This window comes from Sebastes fasciatus, chromosome 18, assembly GCF_043250625.1.
Source record: "Sebastes fasciatus isolate fSebFas1 chromosome 18, fSebFas1.pri, whole genome shotgun sequence".
Taxonomy (NCBI): Eukaryota; Metazoa; Chordata; class Actinopteri; order Perciformes; family Sebastidae; genus Sebastes; species Sebastes fasciatus.
In genome coordinates, this window is record NC_133812.1 from 18,075,754 (window position 1) to 18,100,537 (window position 24,784).

The 24,784-nt window shown below is 39.5% G+C and overlaps 3 protein-coding genes and 1 non-coding gene across 5 annotated transcripts in view; 1 reads left to right on the forward strand and 3 right to left on the reverse strand.

Moving 5' to 3' along the window:
* Positions 1-246: 246 nt before the first annotated feature.
* trnal-uaa (transfer RNA leucine (anticodon UAA)) lies at positions 247-329 on the reverse strand. The gene has a single exon. It is a non-coding gene; the product is annotated as a tRNA-Leu (tRNA).
* A 3,825-nt stretch (positions 330-4,154) lies between these two features.
* Positions 4,155-7,063, reverse strand: LOC141756377 (syntaxin-11-like). Its single transcript, XM_074616045.1, has 2 exons — positions 6,851-7,063; positions 4,155-5,450 (listed from the first exon to the last, which is right to left on the reverse strand). Exon 2 carries the CDS (start codon positions 5,443-5,445, stop codon positions 4,555-4,557), a length of 891 nt encoding a protein of 296 aa, XP_074472146.1. The 5' UTR covers positions 5,446-5,450; positions 6,851-7,063; the 3' UTR covers positions 4,155-4,554.
* Positions 7,064-8,142: 1,079 nt separating this feature from the next.
* On the reverse strand, positions 8,143-11,807 carry LOC141756270 (syntaxin-11-like). 2 transcript variants are annotated; one of them, XM_074615868.1, is made up of 2 exons: positions 11,256-11,807; positions 8,143-9,987 (listed from the first exon to the last, which is right to left on the reverse strand). In XM_074615868.1, exon 2 carries the CDS (start codon positions 9,978-9,980, stop codon positions 9,081-9,083), a length of 900 nt encoding a protein of 299 aa, XP_074471969.1. In that variant the 5' UTR covers positions 9,981-9,987; positions 11,256-11,807; the 3' UTR covers positions 8,143-9,080. The 2 variants fall into 2 exon arrangements, with proteins under 2 accessions (XP_074471969.1, XP_074471968.1); XM_074615867.1 differs by having other exon boundaries at positions 8,143-10,079; positions 11,256-11,803.
* Positions 11,808-14,544: 2,737 nt separating this feature from the next.
* Positions 14,545-24,784, forward strand: part of mthfd1l (methylenetetrahydrofolate dehydrogenase (NADP+ dependent) 1 like) — a 35,557-nt gene continuing 25,317 nt past the window's right edge. The window contains exons 1-16 of the mRNA XM_074615504.1: positions 14,545-14,925; positions 16,545-16,629; positions 16,937-16,987; positions 17,085-17,138; positions 17,413-17,537; positions 18,363-18,463; positions 19,113-19,249; positions 19,627-19,738; positions 19,947-20,002; positions 20,100-20,197; positions 20,375-20,548; positions 20,827-20,963; positions 21,482-21,528; positions 22,061-22,168; positions 22,730-22,804; positions 23,622-23,724. Coding sequence (XP_074471605.1) covers positions 14,672-14,925; positions 16,545-16,629; positions 16,937-16,987; positions 17,085-17,138; positions 17,413-17,537; positions 18,363-18,463; positions 19,113-19,249; positions 19,627-19,738; positions 19,947-20,002; positions 20,100-20,197; positions 20,375-20,548; positions 20,827-20,963; positions 21,482-21,528; positions 22,061-22,168; positions 22,730-22,804; positions 23,622-23,724 — 1,717 coding nt within the window. The 5' untranslated portion in view covers positions 14,545-14,671. The remainder of the gene's footprint in view (positions 14,926-16,544; positions 16,630-16,936; positions 16,988-17,084; positions 17,139-17,412; positions 17,538-18,362; positions 18,464-19,112; positions 19,250-19,626; positions 19,739-19,946; positions 20,003-20,099; positions 20,198-20,374; positions 20,549-20,826; positions 20,964-21,481; positions 21,529-22,060; positions 22,169-22,729; positions 22,805-23,621; positions 23,725-24,784) is intronic.

Here is a 24,784-nt window from a genome sequence, read left to right on the forward strand (position 1 = left end):
GTTCAGCATTATTGCACCATACATTGCATCCACAACTTAAATGTACAAATATTTAAAGTAAATGAAAGCAGTGGTGCCTTGGATGCAAGTCTGATTTTGCAGTTTTTAAGCATAACGACTGCTTACTTCGCTGTACTCGATATCATGAATTGGCATATACTGTTTTAAATCGACACTCAGGGCTCGTCTCTTTTTGTATTTATTCTCGGTACATCATAATGCTGACAGTGACATCGCCAAAAGATATACCAGGAGTGGGGTTCGAACCCACGCGGACATATGTCCATTGGATCTTAAGTCCAACGCCTTAACCACTCGGCCATCCTGGTGTATACACCGCTCTCCGCCACAATCCCACTATAAAAAGTTACCACATTCAAGGCTGATTTTTGTTGTATGAGTTTTGTGTTTCGTCTTCAAATGACTACGAGCCTTGCAATGCACACCATTGTTACAATAGTTCCATGTCAACAATGGCGCTTCATGAGTAGAACATCATGGTGGACGTATTGCTAGCGCAGTGCTAGCAGCTAACTTGTGGAGTAGCAGACTGGAGTGAACTTGCTGATGTCAACATATAGCCTAGCTAACGTTACAGCATGGGAGCTATAGGGAGCTTAGCATCATTTTCAACTGGGAACAGCAGTAGCTATAACCAAAATGTGCACTAAAACGCCACAGAGCAAATGTTAGAAAGGTTTCAAGTTGTAGTTATGTGTCTTCTTCTCTGCAATTATGAAGGTATGTCAACAAGGCTATAAGCTAACCATAGCTAGTTGGGCTCACTTTATCGTTCCATGGGCTGTCCACAACTGCTTGAGTAAACACCTGTCACGTACAGTAGAAGAACTCTTCTATGTGACACATTTTTTTACCAGTTCTTATGGTTTTGATGTAATAAAAAACAAAAAACAAAAGGGGCATTCATGAGGACAGCTATGTATTCTCTTCTTGGATTCAACCAACAGCTGTCGTAACCACGACAACCACAGACGCATTCTGCTGAAAGTTGCCAGTTTACATGGTCGCTTGATAAACCGAAACACCTACTACCGCTCTGTGTATAAAGTTGAGAAGCCGCACCAGCTGAGAGGCCAGGGGTCAGCAAACTTTACTATCTAAAGAGCCATTCCAGTCAAAATAATAAAAAAAACAAATCTGTCTGCAAAACATTTGAGCATTGTGATGAAGGTAACACAGTTTATAGTCTAAGTATTATATAGTATATAAGTCTAATGCAGTGAGGGACTAAGTGCAAATGTACTACGGAGTATTAGGGCCACATTGAAGAAAAAAACATCTGAGATTTACAGAATAAAGTCATAATTTTCAGGGGAAAAAAGTCGTAATATTACGAGAATAAAGTCATAACTTTACGAGAAAAAAAGTCATAATATTATAAGAATAAAGTCATAACTTTACGAGAATTAAAGTCGTAATATTACGAGAATAAAGTCATAACTTCACAAGAATTATTTTTTAATATTACGAGAATAAAGTCATAACTTTACGAGAAAAAAAGAAAATAACTCGTGAAATTACTACTTTATAATATTGACTTTATCCTCATAATACTACAACTTTTTCCTCTTAAACTTATGACCTTATTCTCATAATATTACAATTATTTTTTCTTATGAACTTTTGATTTTTTCTCGTTATATTATGACTTTATTCTCGAAATCTCAGATTTATAGTTTTTCCTCAATGTGGCCCTAATACCCCGTCGTACTGTTGTACCATAGACCTACAACAATGATAAATAAAAATGAAAATGTAAACAATAAACAGTTAATCATTTCCATTTTTAAAAATCCACAGGGAGCCACTGGAGAGGAGCTAAAGAGCCGCATGTGGCTCCGGAGCTGCAGGTTAATGACCCCTGGGCTAGGCGTTCAAAATTCAGTCCTTCTATGTTTCAATTTGGCCAACCATTGAGGCAAAGACTTTATGTAAACTAGTATCGGCGATGATTATACGTGAAGAATAAAAATGTAATGCAGTGATATTCATGATGGCAAAAGAAGTGTGGAAGTTTGGAAGGATGGTTTCTAGTCAGTCTGTACAACTGTAAACAAAGGGAAACAAATTAGGTAGTTTCATGGTTGAAAAATCTGAATCACATTTTAATGTAATTCTGTTTCTCCCAAAATGTGATGGGTACAAATGCAGAAAAAAAACAGTGTCATTTCACATATTGAGCTATCTTTAAAACTGTTTATGTGGCCATCAAAAATGTGTTTTTCTTCACCTTTTCCAACTTTATTGCTCAGTAGCAGATGTACTTGAAACGCTACAGTTCTTTTAAAAGTTCATTCCAAGTTTTTAATTTGTGTGTATTTCAAATGACCTCATGTGATCCAGATCCAGTTGGACTGGTTAGGGGCTTCTTCTCTTGTGTATCATGGGAGTGGTTTATGCAACCATTTGGTAGCTTTGCTGTATCAGACAGCCTATTACTCACAGTGTGACATTTCCGTTGTCCATCCTGTCCTTTCATGCATTGAGACAGAACAAAAGTAGCATAAACATCCAACAATGGTTTGTATGGCACAATGTTTGATCGCTATAAAGTGTGTTTATTAATGGCATCTAATAAACAGAGTGAAGCCGGGACCTGTGGATGCCATGGTGGTAGTGAGGCCCAAACCAAGTGCTACTCCAGCATGGAGAGAATAAGGTATGCATCGTCAGTGTAAAAGGCACACTACACTACACTGTGTTGCAAAAATGGTTATTGATTTTCTAATAATATATTATTCCAGATCTGCGCTATACAAAGTCTACATTGGTGAGCTTTCAGATCCCACTAAAGCGGTCTTTGTAGGCTTCAAAGCAGACTCTGCTCCACTAATCTACACTATGGATATCTCTCCTTTTTGTTTATCACAATGTAACAATAACTGATGTTTTTTGGCCAGTTGGAGGCAGCAGATTCAGCTCATAATTCCTAGATTGTTGTAGCATAAATACCTTTAAAATCAGAGGTAAAAAGTAACTAAGTACATTTACTCAAGTATAGTATACTCAGACTCTGCCTCTGCAATTCAGAGGGAAATATCATACTTTTTCCTCCACTATATTTGTCTGACAGCTGTAGTTACTTTGCATGTTAAGACTGTCGATGAAACAGATAAGCTCAAAAATAGGTCATAGTTATAAAGTATAGCCTACGACCCAACAGTGAATTAGTTTGTAACAATAAGCTCCACCTGAACTACAACATTCTTGATGCATTTCCAAGTCTGTCTGCTTGTAATGTTACCAGTGCTACCACTAGACACTCACTATGCACATTCACATCTGTGTCTTCAATGAATAAAGATGAGTGACCAGCAAATATGAGCAACCATGTATAATGCTGTATGACATGGAGTTCTGCTTTATATTGATTATCCTGTAACATCAGGAATGCATACATGCACAACATGCTCCCATGCAAACCTCCTCATGAATATGTATGAGTGCCTTGATTCAAGGTCCCTCATTGGCCACAACCAGAAAAGGCACATTAACGTGTCAATTTGTATTGTGTTAACACATAAAAATATAGCTATATTAATGTCGTCTAAACACAAAATCTCTATGTTATTTGTGCAAATGACTTATACTTCTTGAGGTGTCAAACTCTAGGCTTAAGGCCTGTTATTTCAGCTGATAGGCCTACCATGTGTACTATGTTGCATATTTATTTTGAATCAAATTATGACAACAAACGTGGAGTCATGAAGGAATAATGTACAGACAGTGCACCAAGAGGAGGAGAAAAGAGTGTTAAGAGGAGGCAAGTAGCTCATTTTTACCCCCAGCAGATTAAATTTGGCTACAGTTGCTCATGTTTATCGGTTGGTTATTTTTTACTAAGAAATAGGCTACATACACTACTGGACTGATTCAGCCCTAAAGTCATCACATTATTTGTTACGCTGACTTCCGTTGACTTAACGGCCACAGGTGTCGCTGTTACAACCAATTTCCGATTCCTACAAACAGTCCCTTTAATGTCTGTTTGCAACTACATTTCCTTTCCGTCCTCAATGCTACCCATCACTCTCATGACTCCATTTCTTCCACATATCTAAAGACCATGTGTACTTCTTATCCCCATAACCCAACTCACTACGTTGATGTTCTGCCAAGGACCACAAACTTGATTTTAATTTATTACAACAGCATTTATTTTGTGTGAACAGTGAACTGTTTCAACTTAAATTGATCCTTTTAAAATGTAAACCTCTCTCATGCACACCCACCAACAATTAGATTAATTATCTTATACAAATAACAAGAAGTTATTTTTACTGTAGATCTTATTTTAGACAGCTTGTAACTCCAAACTTGAACAATTCTAGACAGTGTGCTACTCTTCAGTTCTGCAAAACTGTTTCTTTTACATGAGGGTGCTTGTAAAAGCTTCCATTAACTATGAATTAAACACATTGCATAACATTTCTTTTCAGCATGTCCATAACCTTTTACACAGGCAAATATTTATTTAATTTTTCAATCACCCATAAAATTTCATAAAGTCAAAATGAGCCCTAAAAGGTTTGGTCATCGTCTCCAACAGGAACAACATTGCTGAAAAGGATTCTTCTTCTTGTACTGCAGGGCCCTCTTGATGTGAACGTTGATTTTGTCAATGTATTCCTGAGTGCCGCACACGTTAGCCTCAATGTTATTAAGCATGTATCCCTGGTCCTCCACCAGCACGGCCATGTCCAGGAACAGTTCATGCACCTCCTTCATCCTGACCTCCAGCTCCACCAGCTCCTTGTGTCTGCCTTTGAGCTCGCACAGCGCCATGCGGCACGAGCGTGCACCCGGGATCTGCAGGCTCTGGGACAGCTCGGCCCATCCCTCGCCACCTTTATCCACCATCACATCCAGCTGGTTGTCGTTGATTTCAGTGCCCAGTATGGAGGCCTGCCTCTGGATCCTCCCCCGACACGCAGTCCTCTGCATCTCCTCGGCCTTGTTGTAGTCACTCATGACCTCGTGGAAGCCACGGGTCAGTGTGTCGTACTGAGTTCGGGCGATGCGACTGACGGCAGAATGGGGACCATCTTTCTCCTCTAGCTGGCTGCTCTCCTTACCCAGGGCCTTGAGGCGGGCATGCACAGCCCCCCCATGTTGCTGGATCCCCCTGGCGATGGCGTCGGAGTCCTTTTTGAGCAGGGTGAGACGGCGCATAGAGGTGCCAAAGCGTTCATTGTTTATGCTCAGACGCTCCACCTTTAAGTGGAGCAGGGAGATCTCCTTGCGTATGGAGTGGGCCTCACTCAGGATGTTGTCAATAGTTGAGGAGTTCTCAAACACCACTGCCTCTTGAGACAGAGTCACCTTGTCTACATCATACTCAGGTCCATAAAACTCTGGCTCGTAGTCCTCCTGCTCTTCACTGATGGTCTGCAGCCTCTCCAGCCTCTCCAGCATGTCCCGCATCCTGCCTGAGAGACCAAAACAAGATGGTTAGTTAGTGCAATAGATCAGATAATGCAAAATTAGTATCACATGCGTTCTACATGTTGGGTTACAGGCACCCTCATTATAATATAATCCTCATTTAAAGAAAGGTTTCCACCAAAAGTTTAGACTTTTAAAAGACTTTTAGTCCTAGGAACTACTTTTAAGGAACTAAATGGTTCCTTCAACCCATGGTTGTCTACGTTTCCACCGCGGCCTAAAGACCTGCGAAGATAACCACGTAACCACTGTGAAACAATCAGAAAATAACTTTTCCTTCTGTCATTCACAGCACCGCTGCGCTCCGTCTCTCTCTCTTGTACCGCTTGCCCTCTCAGCTTGCTCGCACGATCTGTCTCTTTTTTTTAAAAATGAGTCGGGAAGCCGACAGAAGAGCCTAACTTTAATTTGAATGTTATCAAACAAAGAGAAATTATCTCCCCTTGTCCGAAATCGATACTAGAGTATTTCCTTGTTTAAAGAATGAAGCGGTACAGTTGAAGCAGCGGCGCTGTGTGTGCGTTTCACCAATCAGAGACGTCATCCCTGCAAACTCCACCCTGAAAGTTCCGTCACTTTCCGGTAAAAATGCCCCGTAAAATGTCCCCGGAAGTTAATTTAGACCCTGGTCGCTGCAGTCGAAACGCAATGAGTTCCTCAAAAAGTTCTTAGTTCCTGGAGAAAGTTCCTGCTGTGGAAACGGGCCGATAGAGATGAAATATAGTGTTCCCCATAAAAAAAAAAAAAAACATGACATTAAACATTGAGTACTGTTATGACAGCTTGTACAGGTTCATAATTAATTTACCCACCAATTCAAAGCTAACATGTCACTATTGTATAACTACTGCAACAATGACTGGTCAGTTTATCTGCAGTAGGTTTTCTCTCTGCGGTGAACAACAATGACAGCAGTCACAGCTCAAAGCATTTCTTTTAAACCAGGAACAAGGAAGACACTATCTTATCGGAAAAACAGACAATACCTTTAAAAATGGAGTCAAGGCAGAAGATAGTGTTACACGATATATATTTAAGTAGTTCTTCAGTACATTTATTTTGTCAAACATACTGCACAAAACTGTCAAAATTGTAGTGCTTGCCTACTTTTCTGCCATTGATTCTTTCATACAATCTCAGTATGTACACAGAAAATCAATTTCCTCATACCATATTAGTAAAAAAAATCATGAAACTTTTTTAAAAGCTGTCTCAATGTATGATAAAACAAATTATATTTGTCTTCTTGATGCCCATTGAATCAGCCCCATCTTTCTGCACTAATTAAGTCTAATTATCCACTTGTCTCCAGGTGCCTCTGCTACACACATTACCCAAGAAATTGGATGAAATATCATTCAACTATCAATTCAAAGAGTCTTACCTCTTGTGACTGGCTCTGACAAAATCAGAAAGCAAGTAAATCCCTTCAAAGTGTCTCACACTAATTTAGTTGGTCCAGGGCGCCCAAGGAAACGCATCTTTTTATTCTGATGAAGGAAGTTGTCTGCCTTGTGTTCAGCATGTGTGTGACTGCTGCCCCTCCCCAGGTGACAGACATGGGCATTCCCACTGCAACACACAATACTTCCTTGAAGGAAGGTACATTTTTGGTCGATTAAGTAAGACAACATTCCTGTTAAATAATGCATCCAGAACACGTGAGAAAGTTACTGAGGAAATCTGAGGAATTAGATTTAAATATTTAACAGTACATCACTGGATTAATGCAGCACAAGCTGCCATATGTTTGTAAAGTGATGAGATTTTAGGTGTTTATTTTACTACACTTTGTTTATTTGCGTCCTTAGATTTCTCCCAAATTCACCAGAAGTTACCATTAGATAATGCCTCACTCAAATTTCAGAAAACTTTTATTACAAAAAGTAATCAACTGGGGAAGTTTCATGGGGATATCTATTGATTGATTTGTTTACCCTTTTCACCTGTAGTGTCTTCAAGATGTATGGAATTTTGTAATCCATATCTTTAAAGGCTGTTTTCTCAAAATGAGGCTTTTCTCACTCTTAGCCAGAAATATCCATTTCAGTATCACTAACATACACCAAACTTCCCAGTGTCATTCCTATCTATATTCTGAAGGGGTTTTACTGAGGGGTTTGTTCATATATCTTTCCTAACCTGATTTATATAACGTTTTATTCCTAAAAAAATGGCAAAAATACGATTTTCTTTTTTATTAAAAAAAACCTTTGACTCTAAAATCCCCCCCCCAAAAAAAATTAAACAAGATTTTTAACCTGGCTTTATCCAATGGTCAGATTTCTGTTCTGGAAATGAATGCAAATTAGCACATATTTGATAAGATAATGCATCATTTGCATATTTAAACACACATTTTCAAAAAACGTGTAATACAAAGAATAATTGTCTTAATGTAAATAATCAACTGGGGAAGTTTAATGGCGATATCTGAGTTACATTTTTTACCCTATTCACCTGGTAGTCCCCTTAATGTGTCATACCTGTGATTGAGCTGTCGTGACCCAACATTTGGTGCCACTGGAGTGTCTGAGTGATTGAAAACTTGAATTAAAAAAATGTGTTAATGTATACCAAATACCATATTAATCATTACATCTCAACAGGTCTTTATCTTTCATGTGTTGATGTAAATTTCATGTTCAAACAAGAATAAAGCCAGACTCATGTTGATTTTAATTTAACTATTTATGTAATGATGTACATGACACCACAGAAGAAAGGTATTATAGTCATTGAATAGAATAGCAGTGAACAGTAACAGATTAGGGTACATCGCAGTACATCAGTTTCTGGTGTCTTCAAAAGAGATGGTAAATATAAGAAAATAATGGGTGCAATGTGGTCAACACAGAATGGCTGGTTACTATTCAACCAACTTAATCATTTTATAATTTCTATATATATATATATATATAGAGAGAGAGCAAGAGAAATGCAGAAAATATTAACAACCACTAAACTGTAGTTATTTTTTTTATTTTAGGACATCCATGTTTACCAGTGCATTGACATGACATGACAAATTATTTGACCTGAATGACTTCATCAGACACTAGAAAATAATTTTAAGTAACAATTGTTTGATCGAACTATATAATAAGCATTTCTTTAGGCTTTTACTATAAGGTCAGTTTACTGCATCAGGAACTATCGTGTCAGGCAGCATGACCAGCACAATATAATACAGATAATGTGTTATTTAGTAAATCCCTCCCATGTTGAAAATATTCAGATACTATTTGCTTCAGGTCTGCATCACACCTCAGTCAAGGTTTGACTTGAGATACCTGCCTTAAACTTTTCATACAAACATTACAGACATCAATGGATTGCTTTCATACAATTTTAAAATATTTTACCCTTGTCTCTCAATCTAGACACAATAGTTTTAACCTTTCTATGAAACCGTTATTTTGCTTCCTGGACATTTCTTTTGACATGCAGCTCTACGGGCCATGTTGATAAAGCCTTTGTGACAATAAGAACGTTGTACTAATGAAACATACAGAAAATGTCCTTTAGATTTCCCACTTCTCTTTGTCTGGACAGCACATTGCATGTTGTTTGCAATCCCTCTACCATCTACATCATCATGTACTGTGCAGTCCTTAGTCAACACACGGGAAACAGCTGCAAAACATCTTTTTAAAGGGGTTGTTCTTGTCGTGACGTTTGGCCCTTCCCAGTTTGACGAGGGCCTCCTGTATGCCTTCGTCTGCCTTCTGAACGTTGGTCTGGATGCTGGTCAGCATGGGCCCCTGCTCCTCCACCAGCATGGCGATGTCCAGGAAGATCTCATGGATGCCATTGATACGGGTCTCCAGGTCCAGCAGCTCTTGGTGACGTTTCTCAATCTGGGACAGAGCTGATCGAGCCGTTTTACCTTCAGCCATGACGTTGTCACTAAAGATGTTCAACTGGCCTTTCTCGATCATCTCCTCCAGCTCTTCTCCCGTCACCTCGCGCCCCACTATCTCCATTTGCCTCTGGATCTGGGCTTTACAGTTCTCCCGATGGCTCATCTCGGCTTCATTATAGTCAAACATGGCGTCGCGGAAACCATTGCTGAGGCAAGCGTACTGGGTTCTGGCGATGCGTGTGACGGCAGAATTTGAGCCGTGTGCTTCCTCTAGCTTGTGGGCCGTGCCGTCCATTTCCCGCAGGCGTTTCAGCACATCCTCAGCCCGAGACTTTATATCAGCGCCAATGGTGTTGGAGTCCTTTTTGATGGTGCTCATGGTGGTGATGCCCGAGCCCATGCGAGCGTTCTGCTCACGGAGCCTTTTAATCTCCACGCGGATGAGCTGGATCTCTCTGTGGATGTCCTGCGACTGGGAGAAGACCCCCTCCAGAGCAGGGCTGCTGTCAAACACCACGGCCTCGTGGGGGAACTCCTCCAGGTCCGGGTCCATATTGCTCGAGGTTTCGGAGATAGTGGAGTCTTCATACTCCATCTGCTCCACGTGGACGTTGGACATTTCCTGCAGGTTGCTCAGTCGGTCCCTCATGGTTGGGCTGGAAAACGAGTGACGGCTACAGATGTCAAGATGATTTTCTCTGTCTGGTTATCTTTCCTCTTCTAACACACATTGGTGAAGATGGCTGACCTGAGAGGGCAAACAACAACAACAACGAATCTTGATGAATTTAATTATTTTCACCACAGATGACTTGACAAGACACAATGTAAAAAGGGACACATTCAAAACGTTTACGAGTCTAAACACACCCAGTGTCTCGTTTAAGCTGGCATGCCTGTTTAAAAGCTCGTTCCTTCTTCCTTCACCCACCCAGCACCGGCCTAACAGGTTCTCCAAAGAATAGTCAAAGGTGTTGCTCCTCACCAAACTAGTTCTTTTAACTTGTGATCTGTCTGACGTGCATTTTGACTTTTAATCTAACTGGAGCATGAGACTCAGCAGATACAATGTTATCTTGATATCTTAAAAGAAACATGTCCTATATGTGAGTTAAGGAGGCTGGTGACATCATTAGAAGGCATTTCAAAAGGTAAAAAGTTCCCAAACTTACAGGAACTCCTACCTGATCTTGTTGTCTTGCCCTACTTTCAGCTAGGAATAATATGTTTGATCAGAACAGGCCTTAAACAAGTTGAAACATAGTGGATCAAATATTAAAATGTATGAATATTGACTGAAATGCTCCTGGTCATCAGGTTAGAAATCATTATTGTAGACTATTACAATACTCCTAAAAAATAGTCAGATGATCTGCAACTGCTCAGTTTCATGGTTAAAATATTATTATTATATTATCAAGTTAATGGTAAAAGGCTATATACAGGTATGTTTTGGGTACCTACAGTTAAATTGTAAACAATATAAAATATATGTACATTATTTTAATTATTTTATTATGTACGTTTTTTGGTTTTTTTTTCTTAAATATAGCTAATTGATTTTGTACAGAGCCTTTTGTCTACCCTAAACTGAGTTTACTGTTTATTTGTTTTGCACAATTTAAGACTATACAACATAACAAAAAAATAAATGAATAATATATAGTGCAGAAAGAGGCAAAAAAACAAACACTGGGCTTATCTGAAAAATAATATGACTACATAATAGTGATAAACAATTAGGACAAGATATATATAATAACAACAGTAGTATCTATCACCACCACAAAGGCATAAATCTCAGGCACATTTAATGAGACACACAACACACACCAGGTGTATATATAGATTCCTCATTTCCCTACAATATTAGCTGGAATAAGGTTCTCAATTCATTCAACAATGGAGATGGAAAGCTCCTTACCTGTTGTTCTCTGATGTCCACAGATATCAAACTTTGTCCTTTAATATCAGATGCACCGTGGTGCCACAAGCACCATCCTCCTATACAGTCATGTAGTCGACTGCTCCGGGCTGTGTGCGGGAACAAAGCGCCCTACATGCGTAATTGCAGCTATCTTTGGAGGCCAAACTGGTATTCAGCTGTGGTTTTTGTCAGGGTGGTGGTGCGACTATGATGATGTGACTTGAGGAATGAAGCCTGGTCGGTTTGGCCTCTGCGGTGACGCATCCACGCATCTCCGGTGAGCGTGGATTGGACAGGACGAGGAGAGAGCAGCTGGAGTGGATGAGTGCCAATTTACAGGCCTCTTTATTATAATAAAGCAGAATTATTAGAAAATGTAAAGGGAAGCCCATACTGGTGTTTTTGACAGAAGTCTCTAAAGATTGTCAATCACCAACTTTGTCCCTTGAGCAGCAGTGGAAGTGTTTGTGTGTGAGTTTTGATGGCAGTAACCTGTCTGACGGTGCTGGTGGGGCTGGTAGAGCCAAGCAAGATTGACGTTAAGATTTTCCCGACCACGCCCATTGATTTCCACAAGTACATGTGTGTTTGTGTGTGTGACCTACTGCACAGTACTGTGGGCCAGTGGTTTTCAAAGTGGGGTCAGGGAGTCCCATGATTTGCCAACTTTGAGTTCTGCCCGAGGCGATATGTTCTCAGTGATACACAAATGACATCTCACTGTGGAGCCTTGGACTTTATTCAGACCAGTATAATGGTGGGAAAGCAAATTATTATGAGAAACTGGAGGACTCCGGGTGAGCCCTCTTTTCAGGAATGGTTCACAGTGTTGGCAAAAGTGGCATCATACGAACACATTTCTTTCAACTCGAAGGACAGGACTGAGAAATATGTGGCAAAGTGGGGAGATTACTTGGAATACATTGCTCATGTGGACAGACCTTGAAGTACAGTACACACCATCACACAATACTTGTATACACAGCACACACACACAAACACTCAGATACACTCTTTATGTGTCTGAAAATTGATTGGATGCTTGTAAATTAGATTAGACCATGGTGCAACTGAATGTAGGAATATGTATTTGATTTGTCTCTTTTATTTTATTTATTTATTTATTTTTGCATTTTATTTGAATACTAGGATTTTGTAAATAATATTTTTTAAATGTATTCATTTATGTTTTTTATCTATTTTTTTGTTTTTGTTAATATTGTTTTGCATATAGGAGTTTAATTTGTGGACCAAAATGTGACAATGTTCATATAAAAAAATCAATAAAATAATTATATAAAAAAAAAAGTGGGGTCCAGGGATCCCTAGGGGTCCTTGAGGGGATCCCAGGGGGTCCCCAGCTAATTGCATCCATAAGTAACATAATGACAGTAGGCCGGGCCTATTACTACTGACAAAGGTATCCCTGTAGGCCTACACCCTGTCAAGCCACACTTAAATAAAGTTTTCCTAACTGGAATTTCTGGACTATTTGTTATTTGACCAGTAACTTCAGTGGTGGGTGATTTTCCTCATCCAAAGTGTATTAAGACAGCGACAAGACTTCTTTCTTTAACAGCAGTTTCCAAAGATTTCCTCTATGGTTCCCTGGTGGCCCCAGATGAGCTGAGATATAATTACATTTTGTGTTATTTCACATGACCAGATTGTCACGCGGAAATGTCTCTATAATAGGTTATGTTCAGTAGGCCATCATCTTTTTTCAGATTCAGATTCAGATTCAGACAACTTTATTGATTCCAACAAGCGCAATTCAATTCACAGTTTACCCCATCACAAACACACACAGACAACATCCAGACAAACATCCAAAATGTTGTGTCAATTACAGATCAGTAAAACTGACAAACAGAGGTTGGTAAAGGACAGCAGATAAGTTAATACAATATAATACATTTTCACTACTTTTTCACTGAGCACACAGTCCTAATTGGATGTACAAGTCATAGTTTATATGACCTATGTGGCCTAAACTGACCTCCTCCCCTCTTAGCATGCCCCTTCTTGAGGCTGCTGCTTTCAAATATACCTCGGAAATTTAATTTAAGTTGAGGAAATACTAAGCACTGCCCACCAGCCAGACCACAGTCAATAGGAATGCTCTCTCTCTCTGAAATGACCTGTGATTGGCCAAAGTCTCCCGTCACGGGCTAGATTTTTTAAAGCCTGAAAACAGAACCATGAGGAGGTGCAGAAGTCTAGTTATCTCTCAGAACACTTAAAGGTCCCATATTATAAAAAAGTTATTTTTTTAATGTTTTTTTTATTATAAAGCAGGCTTAAGTCCTATATAAATACTGTGAAAGTATCGAAACGCTCAATCAACAGGGAAATACACACAGCCCGTATTCAGAAACTCTGCATTTGAAACAAGCTGTCAGGATTTCTGCCCATTTGTGATGTCACAAATATACAATATTTAGACCCTTTACACAGTTTTAAACGTAACAATGCTAAATGTGTCCCAGTTTATTCCTGGTTGCAGTGTATGTGAATGTCATCAGCTGACAGGAAGTACACATGGACCTAAACTGTAGCCTAGCAACTCTAGCAATTCTGTCAAAATGCGCTAAAACGGAGCATTTAAGACAGAGGGTAAATACAGGTATATTTAGGCAGACAGTATAAGGAAAATAAAGTTGTTTTTTTAACATTACAGCACGTAAACATGTTCTAGTAGAAACACAAAATACAAGTATGAACCTGAAAATGAGCATAATATGGGACCTTTAAACTACAATATGCTGATAGGTTATTATGGAATTTTTGCCCAATGATGCCAAAAAAAGTCTGCCTACTGAAGCTTTAAGTAATTAAATAAGTATAATATGATGCATATAACATAAACTCTGGCATTATGTATGGCTCAATAAGGAAGCTAGTTAATTATTAATAAATATTTTATGGAGAAGGGGTGGGATTAAATAGATTTGTACTTCTTCTCACTCCTTTTCGAATCAAAAGGTATCAAGTGTTTAACAATTTATTTTTCTTAAGCTTTTCTTTGTATGTAAATACTACTTCTTTCTGGCTGTCCACTTGTATGATCATTCTTTTTCTTTATTTTTTTTTTGTTTTCTACATGTTCTAAATATTTTTTTTAATGAAATGAAATTATGAAATGTATATTTAATTATTTTTGTTTTGTTTAATTGTCTGTGTATCTGTTTGTACCCTCTGTAACTGAGCATGTGTTCAATTAAGAAAAGTGTTATCATGTGTGCCGACCTCAAGAGTGTTTAAATTCCCGACTGTCCCTGAAGGCACCGCACCTCCATCAGCACCGTGTCGCCTCCTCAACTTACTTCTTGTTCCTCCCGGAGGTTTAAATCGTCGCTAACCGCCGCCAAAGACCAACACAGAGAAGAAAAACTCGATTAAAAGAATCAGTTATGAAGTTGTCTATAATTCGTAGTGCTTGTGGCAGCCTCCGGACACACCCAGCCCGTCAAGGAAGCAGAGTCAGCGGCTGGTCGCGGAGATGCCAGCCGGCGGTTGGTCCTACTACCACCAACGGCCGGTTGATCCTCCGGACGGTTAGTAGCGCGACTAGCAGCAGCGGTAACCGTCCAAAGATAGCCGTTAACTCTGGGACACACTCCCTAAAGGATGATGTAAATGGGTTACAATGCGACACTTCTTTGAGGTAAGTGTGTATGTAGCCTAAACAAATGTTGCTGAATCACTGTATTGTTGTTTTTAACCGTAAATAAGAACACTTGAGTTTGCTAAAGTAAATAAACGGTAACGTTAACGGGTACTTCCGGTTAAGTCGTTGACACACAGCCAGTTCCGCACGTGTGTGTGTCCCGGATCAGCTTCAGGGTCTCCTCTCCTCTCTCCTCTCCTCTCCCCTCCTCTCCTCTCCTCTCCTCTCATCTCCAGACAGCTGATGTAACTTTACTCCATTGTTGCCAAACACAATATGATAAACATGTGCCTGAATTCATAGTAGATAAAGCTAATAACCACGTGTGGGTGAATGGGTTGTGCTGAGGCGTTTTACTGTAACGTTATTTGACATCAGCACCATCACGTGTGTGTATGTGTGTTTGCATCGGTATATATGTTTTTATACTATTTGTATACTCTTTGTATTGAACGTGATGGGAGTTTCAATGGTCAAATTATGTATTTTACATCATTAGATGGCTAAAAGTGGATTTTATCTATAATGTTTACATTTTGGACAACATGTGTTAATTGTAAACTGGGAAAAAAAAGTTTGGAAACTTGTGTTTGGTTAATTATTTCTCTGTTGTTACAATGCGAATTGGCATTGGATTTTACATCGTTGGCTGTTTATTTGGAGGAGGAGGTGCCAGGCTGTTGTGGCTGCGTATGGATCTTCCACCCGGTACTGAGGCTCCTGACGGTGTATTAAATGAATAAAGTGTAAAATAGCCAATATGTCTTGTTTGTTCCTTGTTACTGATAGAGTTCAATCATCCAATCCACCAAACAACTCAAAACAAGAGTCAATACCAACAGTAGAATACACTGTTTACCATTGGCAGAGCATTTTGGCAATTTTTTCTTGGGCGCTACCCACATAATCAGCTGTGCTGCTCATCCCACAAACGCATGATCCTTACAAGTTGGACATCATTGTGAAGGTAAATAAACAGGCTTTCCAACCATGTAAAATACAATGACCATTAGAATTGTAACAACAGAGAAATAATCCACCAAACACAATTTTCCAAACCTTTTTTTCCAGAGTTTATTTAGTGGAGTTTCTGTCAATAGGGGTTATACGGGGTGGATTCATGTTTTATTTAAATAGGGCAAGAGAGAGAGTTTGAGGCATATTTTACAATTAAAGCAGTGGGTAAAGTTGGAGCAAATATGATTTAAAAAAAATAAGTTATTTTTATAAAATGGTCACCATATCCTGACAGTAGTGCACGAGACGGGTAATCTGAAAAAAATGATGTGCCTCTATGTCCTCCGGTGCTCCTAATGGCATCTGCAAGATTTCACAGATCTCGCAGAACACTTGATAACCTTTCAGCATATTGTAATTCATCTTTTTTTGCCCAATGATGCCAAAAATATTCTGCCTACTGCCGTGTTAAGTGTTTCATCCTTCCCCCCCAGTTAGCCCACAAACATGGTTCTAAATGTTATCTACTTTTCTGTTGGGGGTAACCTTTTCCAAAATCTTACACAATGGGTGTCTTTGACCCAAGGTATGTGTTTCACTTGAATTGGAACCCTAAAAGGATGAATGGACTTTTCTAACCAGTTAATTTTCTCTCACAGGGAAGTGATTCAGAGCACCAAGGATGCAATGGTGGCTCTGGAGAGAAGAAATCCAACAGTCCAACCTTTGTTAGCCATTATACAGGTATTGTAAGCAAACACAGAAGAACTACTGTATGTAGGATTTGTATTTCCCCTTGTAGAACTGTGTAAGGAGGAGATATACAAGTTTACATTTTGTGGAAGGTTGCTTTGACATATTGTCAAACCTTAAAGTAAAAAGTAGTCTAAAGCCAATTTACCTTGGCAGAGAGGTGTTGTGCTTGTACTGACATTAAATCAGCTGTGCCTTAATTTACATTTGACCTATCAGTTTTAACTGAAGCTATTGAATGTGCCTGTGTTAATCGGGTCTGAAAGTTTTCTTTCGTTGTGTTCATTTTATCTCAAAGGCAGGTGAAGATGACAGCCTGTTGGAGATCAATAAGAAAATGGCAGGATTGGTAAATTTCTCTATTACTTTAAATTAGGCTTCTTCACAAATCTACACAATATTTTAAACAGCTCTCCCTCTCCTCGTCTGTCCATGTGTGTCCACAGATTGGCTTGAACATCACCCAGATTTGTCTGACAAAGGAGTGCAGTGAAGATGAAGTAAGTGAATCACTCAATGCCTAATACAAGGAAAACTCTTCCCACACCCTCATTATTGAGCAAGTCTGTGCATGATTTACCATTCCCTGTTTGCTGTTTTATCTTAGCAGCATGGTGGTTGTGTGAAGTAAACAGTGCCTCACACATAAGCTTTTATGTCAATAAAACTTTTCCTTTTAGGTGTGAAGGCCGGGGTTATATACGGACAGTATTCGTACCAGCATATGTGATATTAACTGTAACATGTTGCATGTCCTTCCATTTGTGTGTGTAGATTGTAGAAGAGATATTGAAGCTGAATGAAGACCCTCGGGTGCACGGAGTCTTCCTCCACCTCCCCCCTGCTTCCTTCACCAGTCGCGTGTTGAACACACTCAAACCTGAGAAGGATGTAGACGGGTAAAACCTGCACTAGAGATAAATAGGACAATTGCATTTTAAACTGCTGAGTTTTTTTACCCTCAAATAGAGACATATTAGTGAAGGGCATATCTCTTCCAAATAGCACATACTATTAAACAGCCTTTAACTGTGTTCCCTTAAAAATGACTTGACATGTTGTTTAATGTGTAGACAGTAGATATTTTTATGCAGCAGTCCGCCAGGTATCAGCTGTGCCTGTTTCTTTGTCCCAACAGCGATACATTAATTTACTCACATGGTACACCAAATCAGAAAAGGCTGCACAGCATTAAGTCTAAATGCAGAGTGTGTGACTTCAGCAGATACGTGAATGAGAAAATTGGCAAGGCACCCTTCATAATCATCCCAGTTTGAAGAGAACCGGTTCAACCGAGGACAAATTATGTAGGCAGCAAATTCATAAAAAAAATAGTTGAGGTTGCCACATGAAAAACTGATATACGATGCTTTTGCTTTTCTGCACCAGGCTACTTTGTTTATTTTTAGTGTTTGATAAAAATATTGTTTTTAACCTGTAATTCTAGATATCTCTTCAATAGTAAAAAAAATCAATACCATATACTTAAAAATGTTACTCACAAGTGTCAAGCTTTACCAGTAATACCAGTAACTCATAAATGATGTGTGCCTCAGGTGTATCCAATTTTGAAATCTTCTGAATGTAGTTGATACTGTCATCCACAGCACTTTACAAAATAACAGTAATGCTTTGGCCAGTAAAAAAGGGACTAGCTTCCAGGGAGAATAATGATTTATTTATTTTGATATATTATATTTATGTCCATTTTTGTCTTGTTATAGGATATCCGATTTGAATATGGGCCGTCTGGTTCGAGGAGACCTGAGCAAAGGCTTTGTGCCACCCATAGCCAGCGCTGTCCTGGATCTGCTGGAGAAACACGGTATACACCTTGATATATGTAGCTGTAACGGCGCTTACATTTCCTTCTTTTCAGAGACGTTACAGCATGCAAAACACAGGTGTAGCTGATTCAATTAAGAAATGAGTTTGATTACAGTAAGCTACAGTAGTAGCAAGCATTGACAATCCGTATTATTGTAGCACACCAAATCCTACTTGTTATTAATTTCATTAGTTGCATGAACAGAAAATGATAATATACTGTGTGTTAATGAATGTCAAGCAAACTGCAGCTTTGGAAAACCCTTGCCAATTTCAAATTTGGGAATATCTCAAAACTAGCAAAAATATTTTTCCTAAGATTGTATACTTTTTTTTCAGTATGAACAGACCATGTGCTTAAAACCTGATCAAAATGAGCATATGGTAAAGAATTGGGACACAGTTTGTGGTTTGAGTCTTTTTGTTTATAGATAAATATTCTCAAAAAATATAAATAAATGAAAAAAAATGAAATAAACAAGACTCAAAATAAATAAAGACTAAAAACACTACAACAGGGACAGATGTCCAGATGGTCAGCTTTTTAATTTATATTATGAACACTTTACTAAAATTGAAATGTGGACCACGGTGACAGATTGAATGAAGAAGGTTATGTCCTCATGTTGCATTAAACATTTCTGCAGATGCTCCTTTGGAAGGGAAAACTGTGCTGCTGGTCGGAGGAGAAGGACCCCTTGGGGTGGCCCTGCAGTGCCTGATTGAAAGGAGTGGAATGGTTGCTCTCAAGAGTCATTGGTGCTCCAAGAGCCTGCAGAGACGGGTGTGTTTGCATGATTCTTTTGTCATTATTCAGTTGCACCAGCTACAATACGTGCAGTTTTAATGGCCGACCACAAGGAGTCAGTCTCTGCTTTTTTTTAAATGCATGTCATAAAATGTGATCAGTTGCAACAGAGGTAACGCAAACAGTTTTGCTAGTTGAAAGCCTCACATTTCTTTAATGATCAGTCCCATTTTTCTGAAGATGTTTTTCAGGTTCATTGGTCATAAAAGTGTTTATGCCTGACATACAAGACATGACACACACATCTTCCTAACTCTCCAATCTTCACTTTATTTTTTGCTTTATCACTTTTCTTTTTAACTTTCCTTTGAAATTCTTCATACCTAATTTCTTCTCCTTTCCTTGTTTCCTAGGTGATGCAGGCTGATGCTGTGGTCCTGTTAGGGACGGGGAATATGGATGTCCCACCCACCTGGTTTAAACCAGGGGCTGCTGTCATCCACTGTGAGCCCACCGTGGAGACAGGTATTGTTGAATATGTTGTGATTAGCCAGTTTTACCCTTCTGCTGCAGTTCTGAGGTTACAGTTGTATACCATGTGGTGAGACACAGCAAGTGTCCTCCTATGTTTTTTTCTATGTCTTTGTACTCTGCCCCACTCTTGCTTAACATTTGGATATGCATGATTTTACTCAACATGTGCAGTTATCACACTGTTTTTTTTCTGTTTTAGATGAAGATGCCATTGAGTCCGGGTTAGGAAATCTCACAGCAGCTTACAGAACACAGGTGCGCCTCTTTGTTCCGGTCTCCATTCTCGCCCCATTTGCTTACCATATACTGTCTTTTTTTGTTCCTATCTCTCCATCTCCTCTTTGTGTTACAGAATGTGGTGCGTAGTTGCAGTCGGTGGCTCCAGGAGCAGCAGTACCAACCGTGGCATCTGCGCAGCCTCAAACTGCAGCCCCTGACCCCTGTACCAAGGTATAGACTACTATCTGTGAGGGACTATTAGGAATTTAACTACATCTACCTGGACGTAGGATCCTTTTCTCATGTGCTACTGTTGTCTAAGTTGCACCTTAGAAACGTTGTCCATATATTTTATGCTTTAAAATGAAATGTATCTGAATGACTTGTCATGCTTTCTGTGTTTGTCAGTGACATAGCGATTTCTAGAGCTCAGACACCCAAACCAGTGAACCAGCTGGCTGAGGAGATTGGTTTGCTGCCGGAAGAGCTTGAAGCCTACGGCAGGAACAAAGCTAAGGTCCAACTCTCCCTGTTAGACCGCCTCCACAAACAGCCCAATGGGAAATATGTACTTGTTGCTGGGTGAGTGTGACTTACTGATCCTTATTCTTAAATATCATATTCCTTCAGTGCCCCCTAGTGCTTAAATGTGTGATATAAAAGAAGTAAGCCGTAGTGGTCCTCAGCAGTGAACAATGTCAAGGGATCACTCATTACCTGCTTCCTTTACGGTGTTAACTTAAGCCATGTATCAATTATTTGGCTGCAGACTGAATGGGATTATGATATTAATTCATAGTCAGTCACATTATGCACTCCAAAAAATCTGAAATTAAAAATTGTATTTTCTGTATGTGTAGTATAACTCCCACCCCACTGGGCGAAGGTAAAAGCACGGTGACCATCGGCCTGGTCCAAGCCATGTCTGCCCACCTGAAGCTCAACTCCTTCGCCTGTCTCCGACAGCCTTCCCAGGGACCCACCTTTGGGGTTAAAGGTCAGCAATGAATACTTAGGTCCTTATGCTAACACATTCTGTCTAATAAATATGCTTTCACCTCTCTGTGCTCTCTACACTTCCCTTGACCTCATGGTAATACGAGACAGTAGTTTGTTATTTTGAAGATATTAATCATTACAAAACTCACTGTTTTCTCTAAAACTTTGTTTTGTAAGAGCCATTAAAACTTCAGTTAGATGTATTTTCATGTTAGAAAAGATGGATGTTATTTTGGAGCGCAACTCTTAATTTAGTTTTTCTTCCGATTTGAATACATCGAGTGGGATTTGGACAAAAGACCAGAGACAGGCGCCCAAACCAGCAGTTAGAAACGTCTCGAGTAACTGTGTGATAAGCTGTCTTTGTCAGCGTGAGGCTAGCGTTTCATACCCTGCTACATTTTGTGCAGGGGTGGAGTAGTTCACTGAGAGTCCACCACTCAGCATTCCTCCTTTGTGTGTTGTCCCCGTCCTGTTGGTCTGCCTCTGACTGTGCTACCTCTTCTTTGTGCCTAGGGGGAGCTGCAGGAGGGGGATATGCCCAGGTCATCCCTATGGAGGAGGTAAGACACACAGACACTCTCATTGCTCCCTAGCAGGATTAACGCAGGCTTCAAAGACCTCAGACATGCAGAGACACACACACACACACACAACCCCTGGAGCTGTGGCATAATATTGCCTGTGACTAAATCACTGTCTGTAGAGGAAGGAAGGGGTGAGAGGGAAGGAGAGTGATTTTTAAGCTGCAGACACATAGCCCAAAACAGTCTCTTTCCTTCTACCACTCCTTCTTCTCACTTCTTCAAAATGTTTTGCTTCCTTTAAATAGAAGGGTTCATGCCAAACAGAGAGAATATTTGTCATATTTTTGAAAGACCTAGGGGGCAGAGTCAAAACCATGAGAAGACTACTTTGTTTGAAGCCACATGTGGTACCAAATTTTGCGATTACTTTTTAACCCCCATTGTTAGACGTTTTATTTCCACTGGGACCATCCAAACCCACAATGTCTACCACTAGATTACAGGAATAGTACTTTGATTTCACCTCTCTTTCACATTTTCTCTGTTTCTTCTTCCTCTTCCCCTTCAGTTCAACCTCCATCTGACTGGTGACATTCACGCCATCACAGCAGCCAACAACCTGGTGGCAGCAGCCATCGATGCCAGGATGCTCCACGAGGCGACGCAATCAGACAAGGTGACCGTGGGATGATGTCTCTAATAACTTATTTTTACAACAGCAAATAATCTGAAACTGTTGTTTTGAACTGGATGCTAATATTATGACAATACCAATTTTCCTGATTTTGCACAAATTTCCAAATGTCAGTGATTTGCTATTTAGATGTGTTATGCTCTGTGATTTTAAATATGCATTATGGTAATATAGTATGTGTACATACTGCAATGTCATCTTGTGATGTCACTTAGAGCTGCAACAATTAATCGATTAATCGATTAGTTGTCAATTATTTAGTTAATCACCAACTATTTTGATAATCATTTAATTTAAAAAATCATAAACTGAATATCTTTGAGTTGTGGACATGTGCCTTAAACATGTGTCACAATCTATGTAAGAGCATGCTTTTTACATCCCAATTTCATTTAGCAGTCACAACGATGGTGTGATTGTGTATTTGATGTGATGCATCCTATTCAAGAAACATTATTATCCTCCAAGGTGCAATTTAATGTACTTTATGTGTATACACACACACATAATATAATGAAATTGTTCTTTTCTTGTACCTTCAAGGCCCTGTTCAATAGACTGGTTCCTTCAGTGAATGGAGTCAGAAGATTTTCACCCATCCAAATCTCCAGGCTGCGTGTAAGTCTAAACACTGCAGTGCCAGAATCTGGTGTCAACAAGCATCGTTTTGACAAGATGTTTTTGTCCACTAGGGGACCTCAGTGAGCCTATCTTTAAAAAATCCCCTCTTTCCCTCCACCATGTCCTCATCTCCAAATATTTGTTTGTGTCTCATGAAGTTCCTGTCTGTTGATGTGTCTACAAGTAATGCCGTTTTTGTTGTGTTGAAGAATGCTTTAAATCAAGGTCGTGTCTAGAAGGTAACCTGCGAAACTCTCACAAGATGGTTGAGGTTAGGCATTGACCTTGAATGGTTAGGATAGGTCGTCGGGCAGCGAATCTTGCAAGAGTTTTCACACGTTTTCGCGATTTGGGGGTTACCGTCTAGACACGACCGAATATCATATCTTAGTAGATAAAATGCATATGGCAAATGTAATGGATGGTGAAGTTTTTAACATAAGCCAACTGAATGTTTGTGTGTCCTGTTGTGTGAAAGTCTCTGGGATGAGAAGTTAAAAGGACTGTAAAATATTCATTGGTCTTAATGGACAGAGTGAGAGAAAGAGTCACGTGTGTTTCTAAACAGAGCACAGTGACTCTTTGTCATTTAGTCTGGATTTGTTTTTACATGTTGCTTGGCTGAAACTGTGTCTTGCTGGTGTGGAGCATAGCAAGAACTGGTCACATTATCCTGAGATATCAAATACATTGCTGTGTCTATAGTAGCACCACAGCTGGGACCAACATGTCTGGAACCAAAGCCAAAGATTGCACCCATCTCCAAAAACACCCACAGATGATCCTCTAATCTTCTTTCTCTCTTCGATTCCAGCGCCTAGGGATCAATAAAATAGATCCTGCATCTCTCACAGCCCAGGAAGTCAGCACCTTTGTTCGTCTTGACCTTGACCCGTCCAAGATCACCTGGCAGAGAGGTATCTATACAAGTATAGGAATTCACTCTGTACATTATTTCTGGTTGCAACCTTCTAATACTAAAGGGCACGCTTTTTTTTCTCATTGCCCAAACTAGAGATGGACAAATCTGTGAAATATTCAGTAGGATTTGTGTTTGCTTCTTGATGCAGTGGGTTGTCATTATTTTTTTCTGAGAATATTATCAACATACCAAGAAACGTGACTTATTATTTACTAAAATAAAATGGTGATGTTGTATGGCATTGGCCATGTCAACTACACAGCAAGGTTATAATAGTTTTGAATTTTCAATTAGATTTTATTTTGGTTTTGACTTTTCAATTTCGTTTTAGTTAGTTTTCAGAGTGTTTGCTAGTTTTAGTTTCAGTTTTTCAGAAAGGTCTAGGTTGCCTCCGAAATTCCATACTAACAGGCTATTTAGTACGCTAAAACGGCATGTGAGATTTTTTTAGTATGTCTGAAACTTTAGTATGACACCAATAGTATTGTTTCTACTATTTCTGTTTAAATATTACAGTATGCAAAACTGGACACTATGGCGGTATAAATATCCCGCAATGCGGTAGTAAGGACAACGTTCATAACAGATGTTGACAGACAGGTCTGTAACATCAATAACGCTTCAGTTTAAGTGCAAGCATTGTTTAGTCACATGAGGTTGGGTTACCATGGTTACGCGTCTCCAATTGGCAAGGAGGCTTTCAGGAAGTGACGGCGCAAATTACTGCTCAGTGTGTCGGAAAAGTTTTTGTGTATTTAGTTTTTACAGTAGTTTGTTTTTGTTAGGGCCAGCTACAACGTCTCAGAAATATGTAGCTAAATATACGACAAAATACATGGTAGAGAACTGTGTAGGAATGGCCATAATGTTTAATATTTGCACTACTTTAGTGTCCGATGTGGAGAAATCGCGGCAAAACGCCATCTGCTGGAATGTCAAGTCCATTCCGATTTCTGTGGTTAAATGTCACGAGAGTTGACGAAAATTCATGCCGTTTCCTTTTTGTCAGTAGTGATATATTAAAAAAACCCAATTAATTTAAGCTCATTTTTATT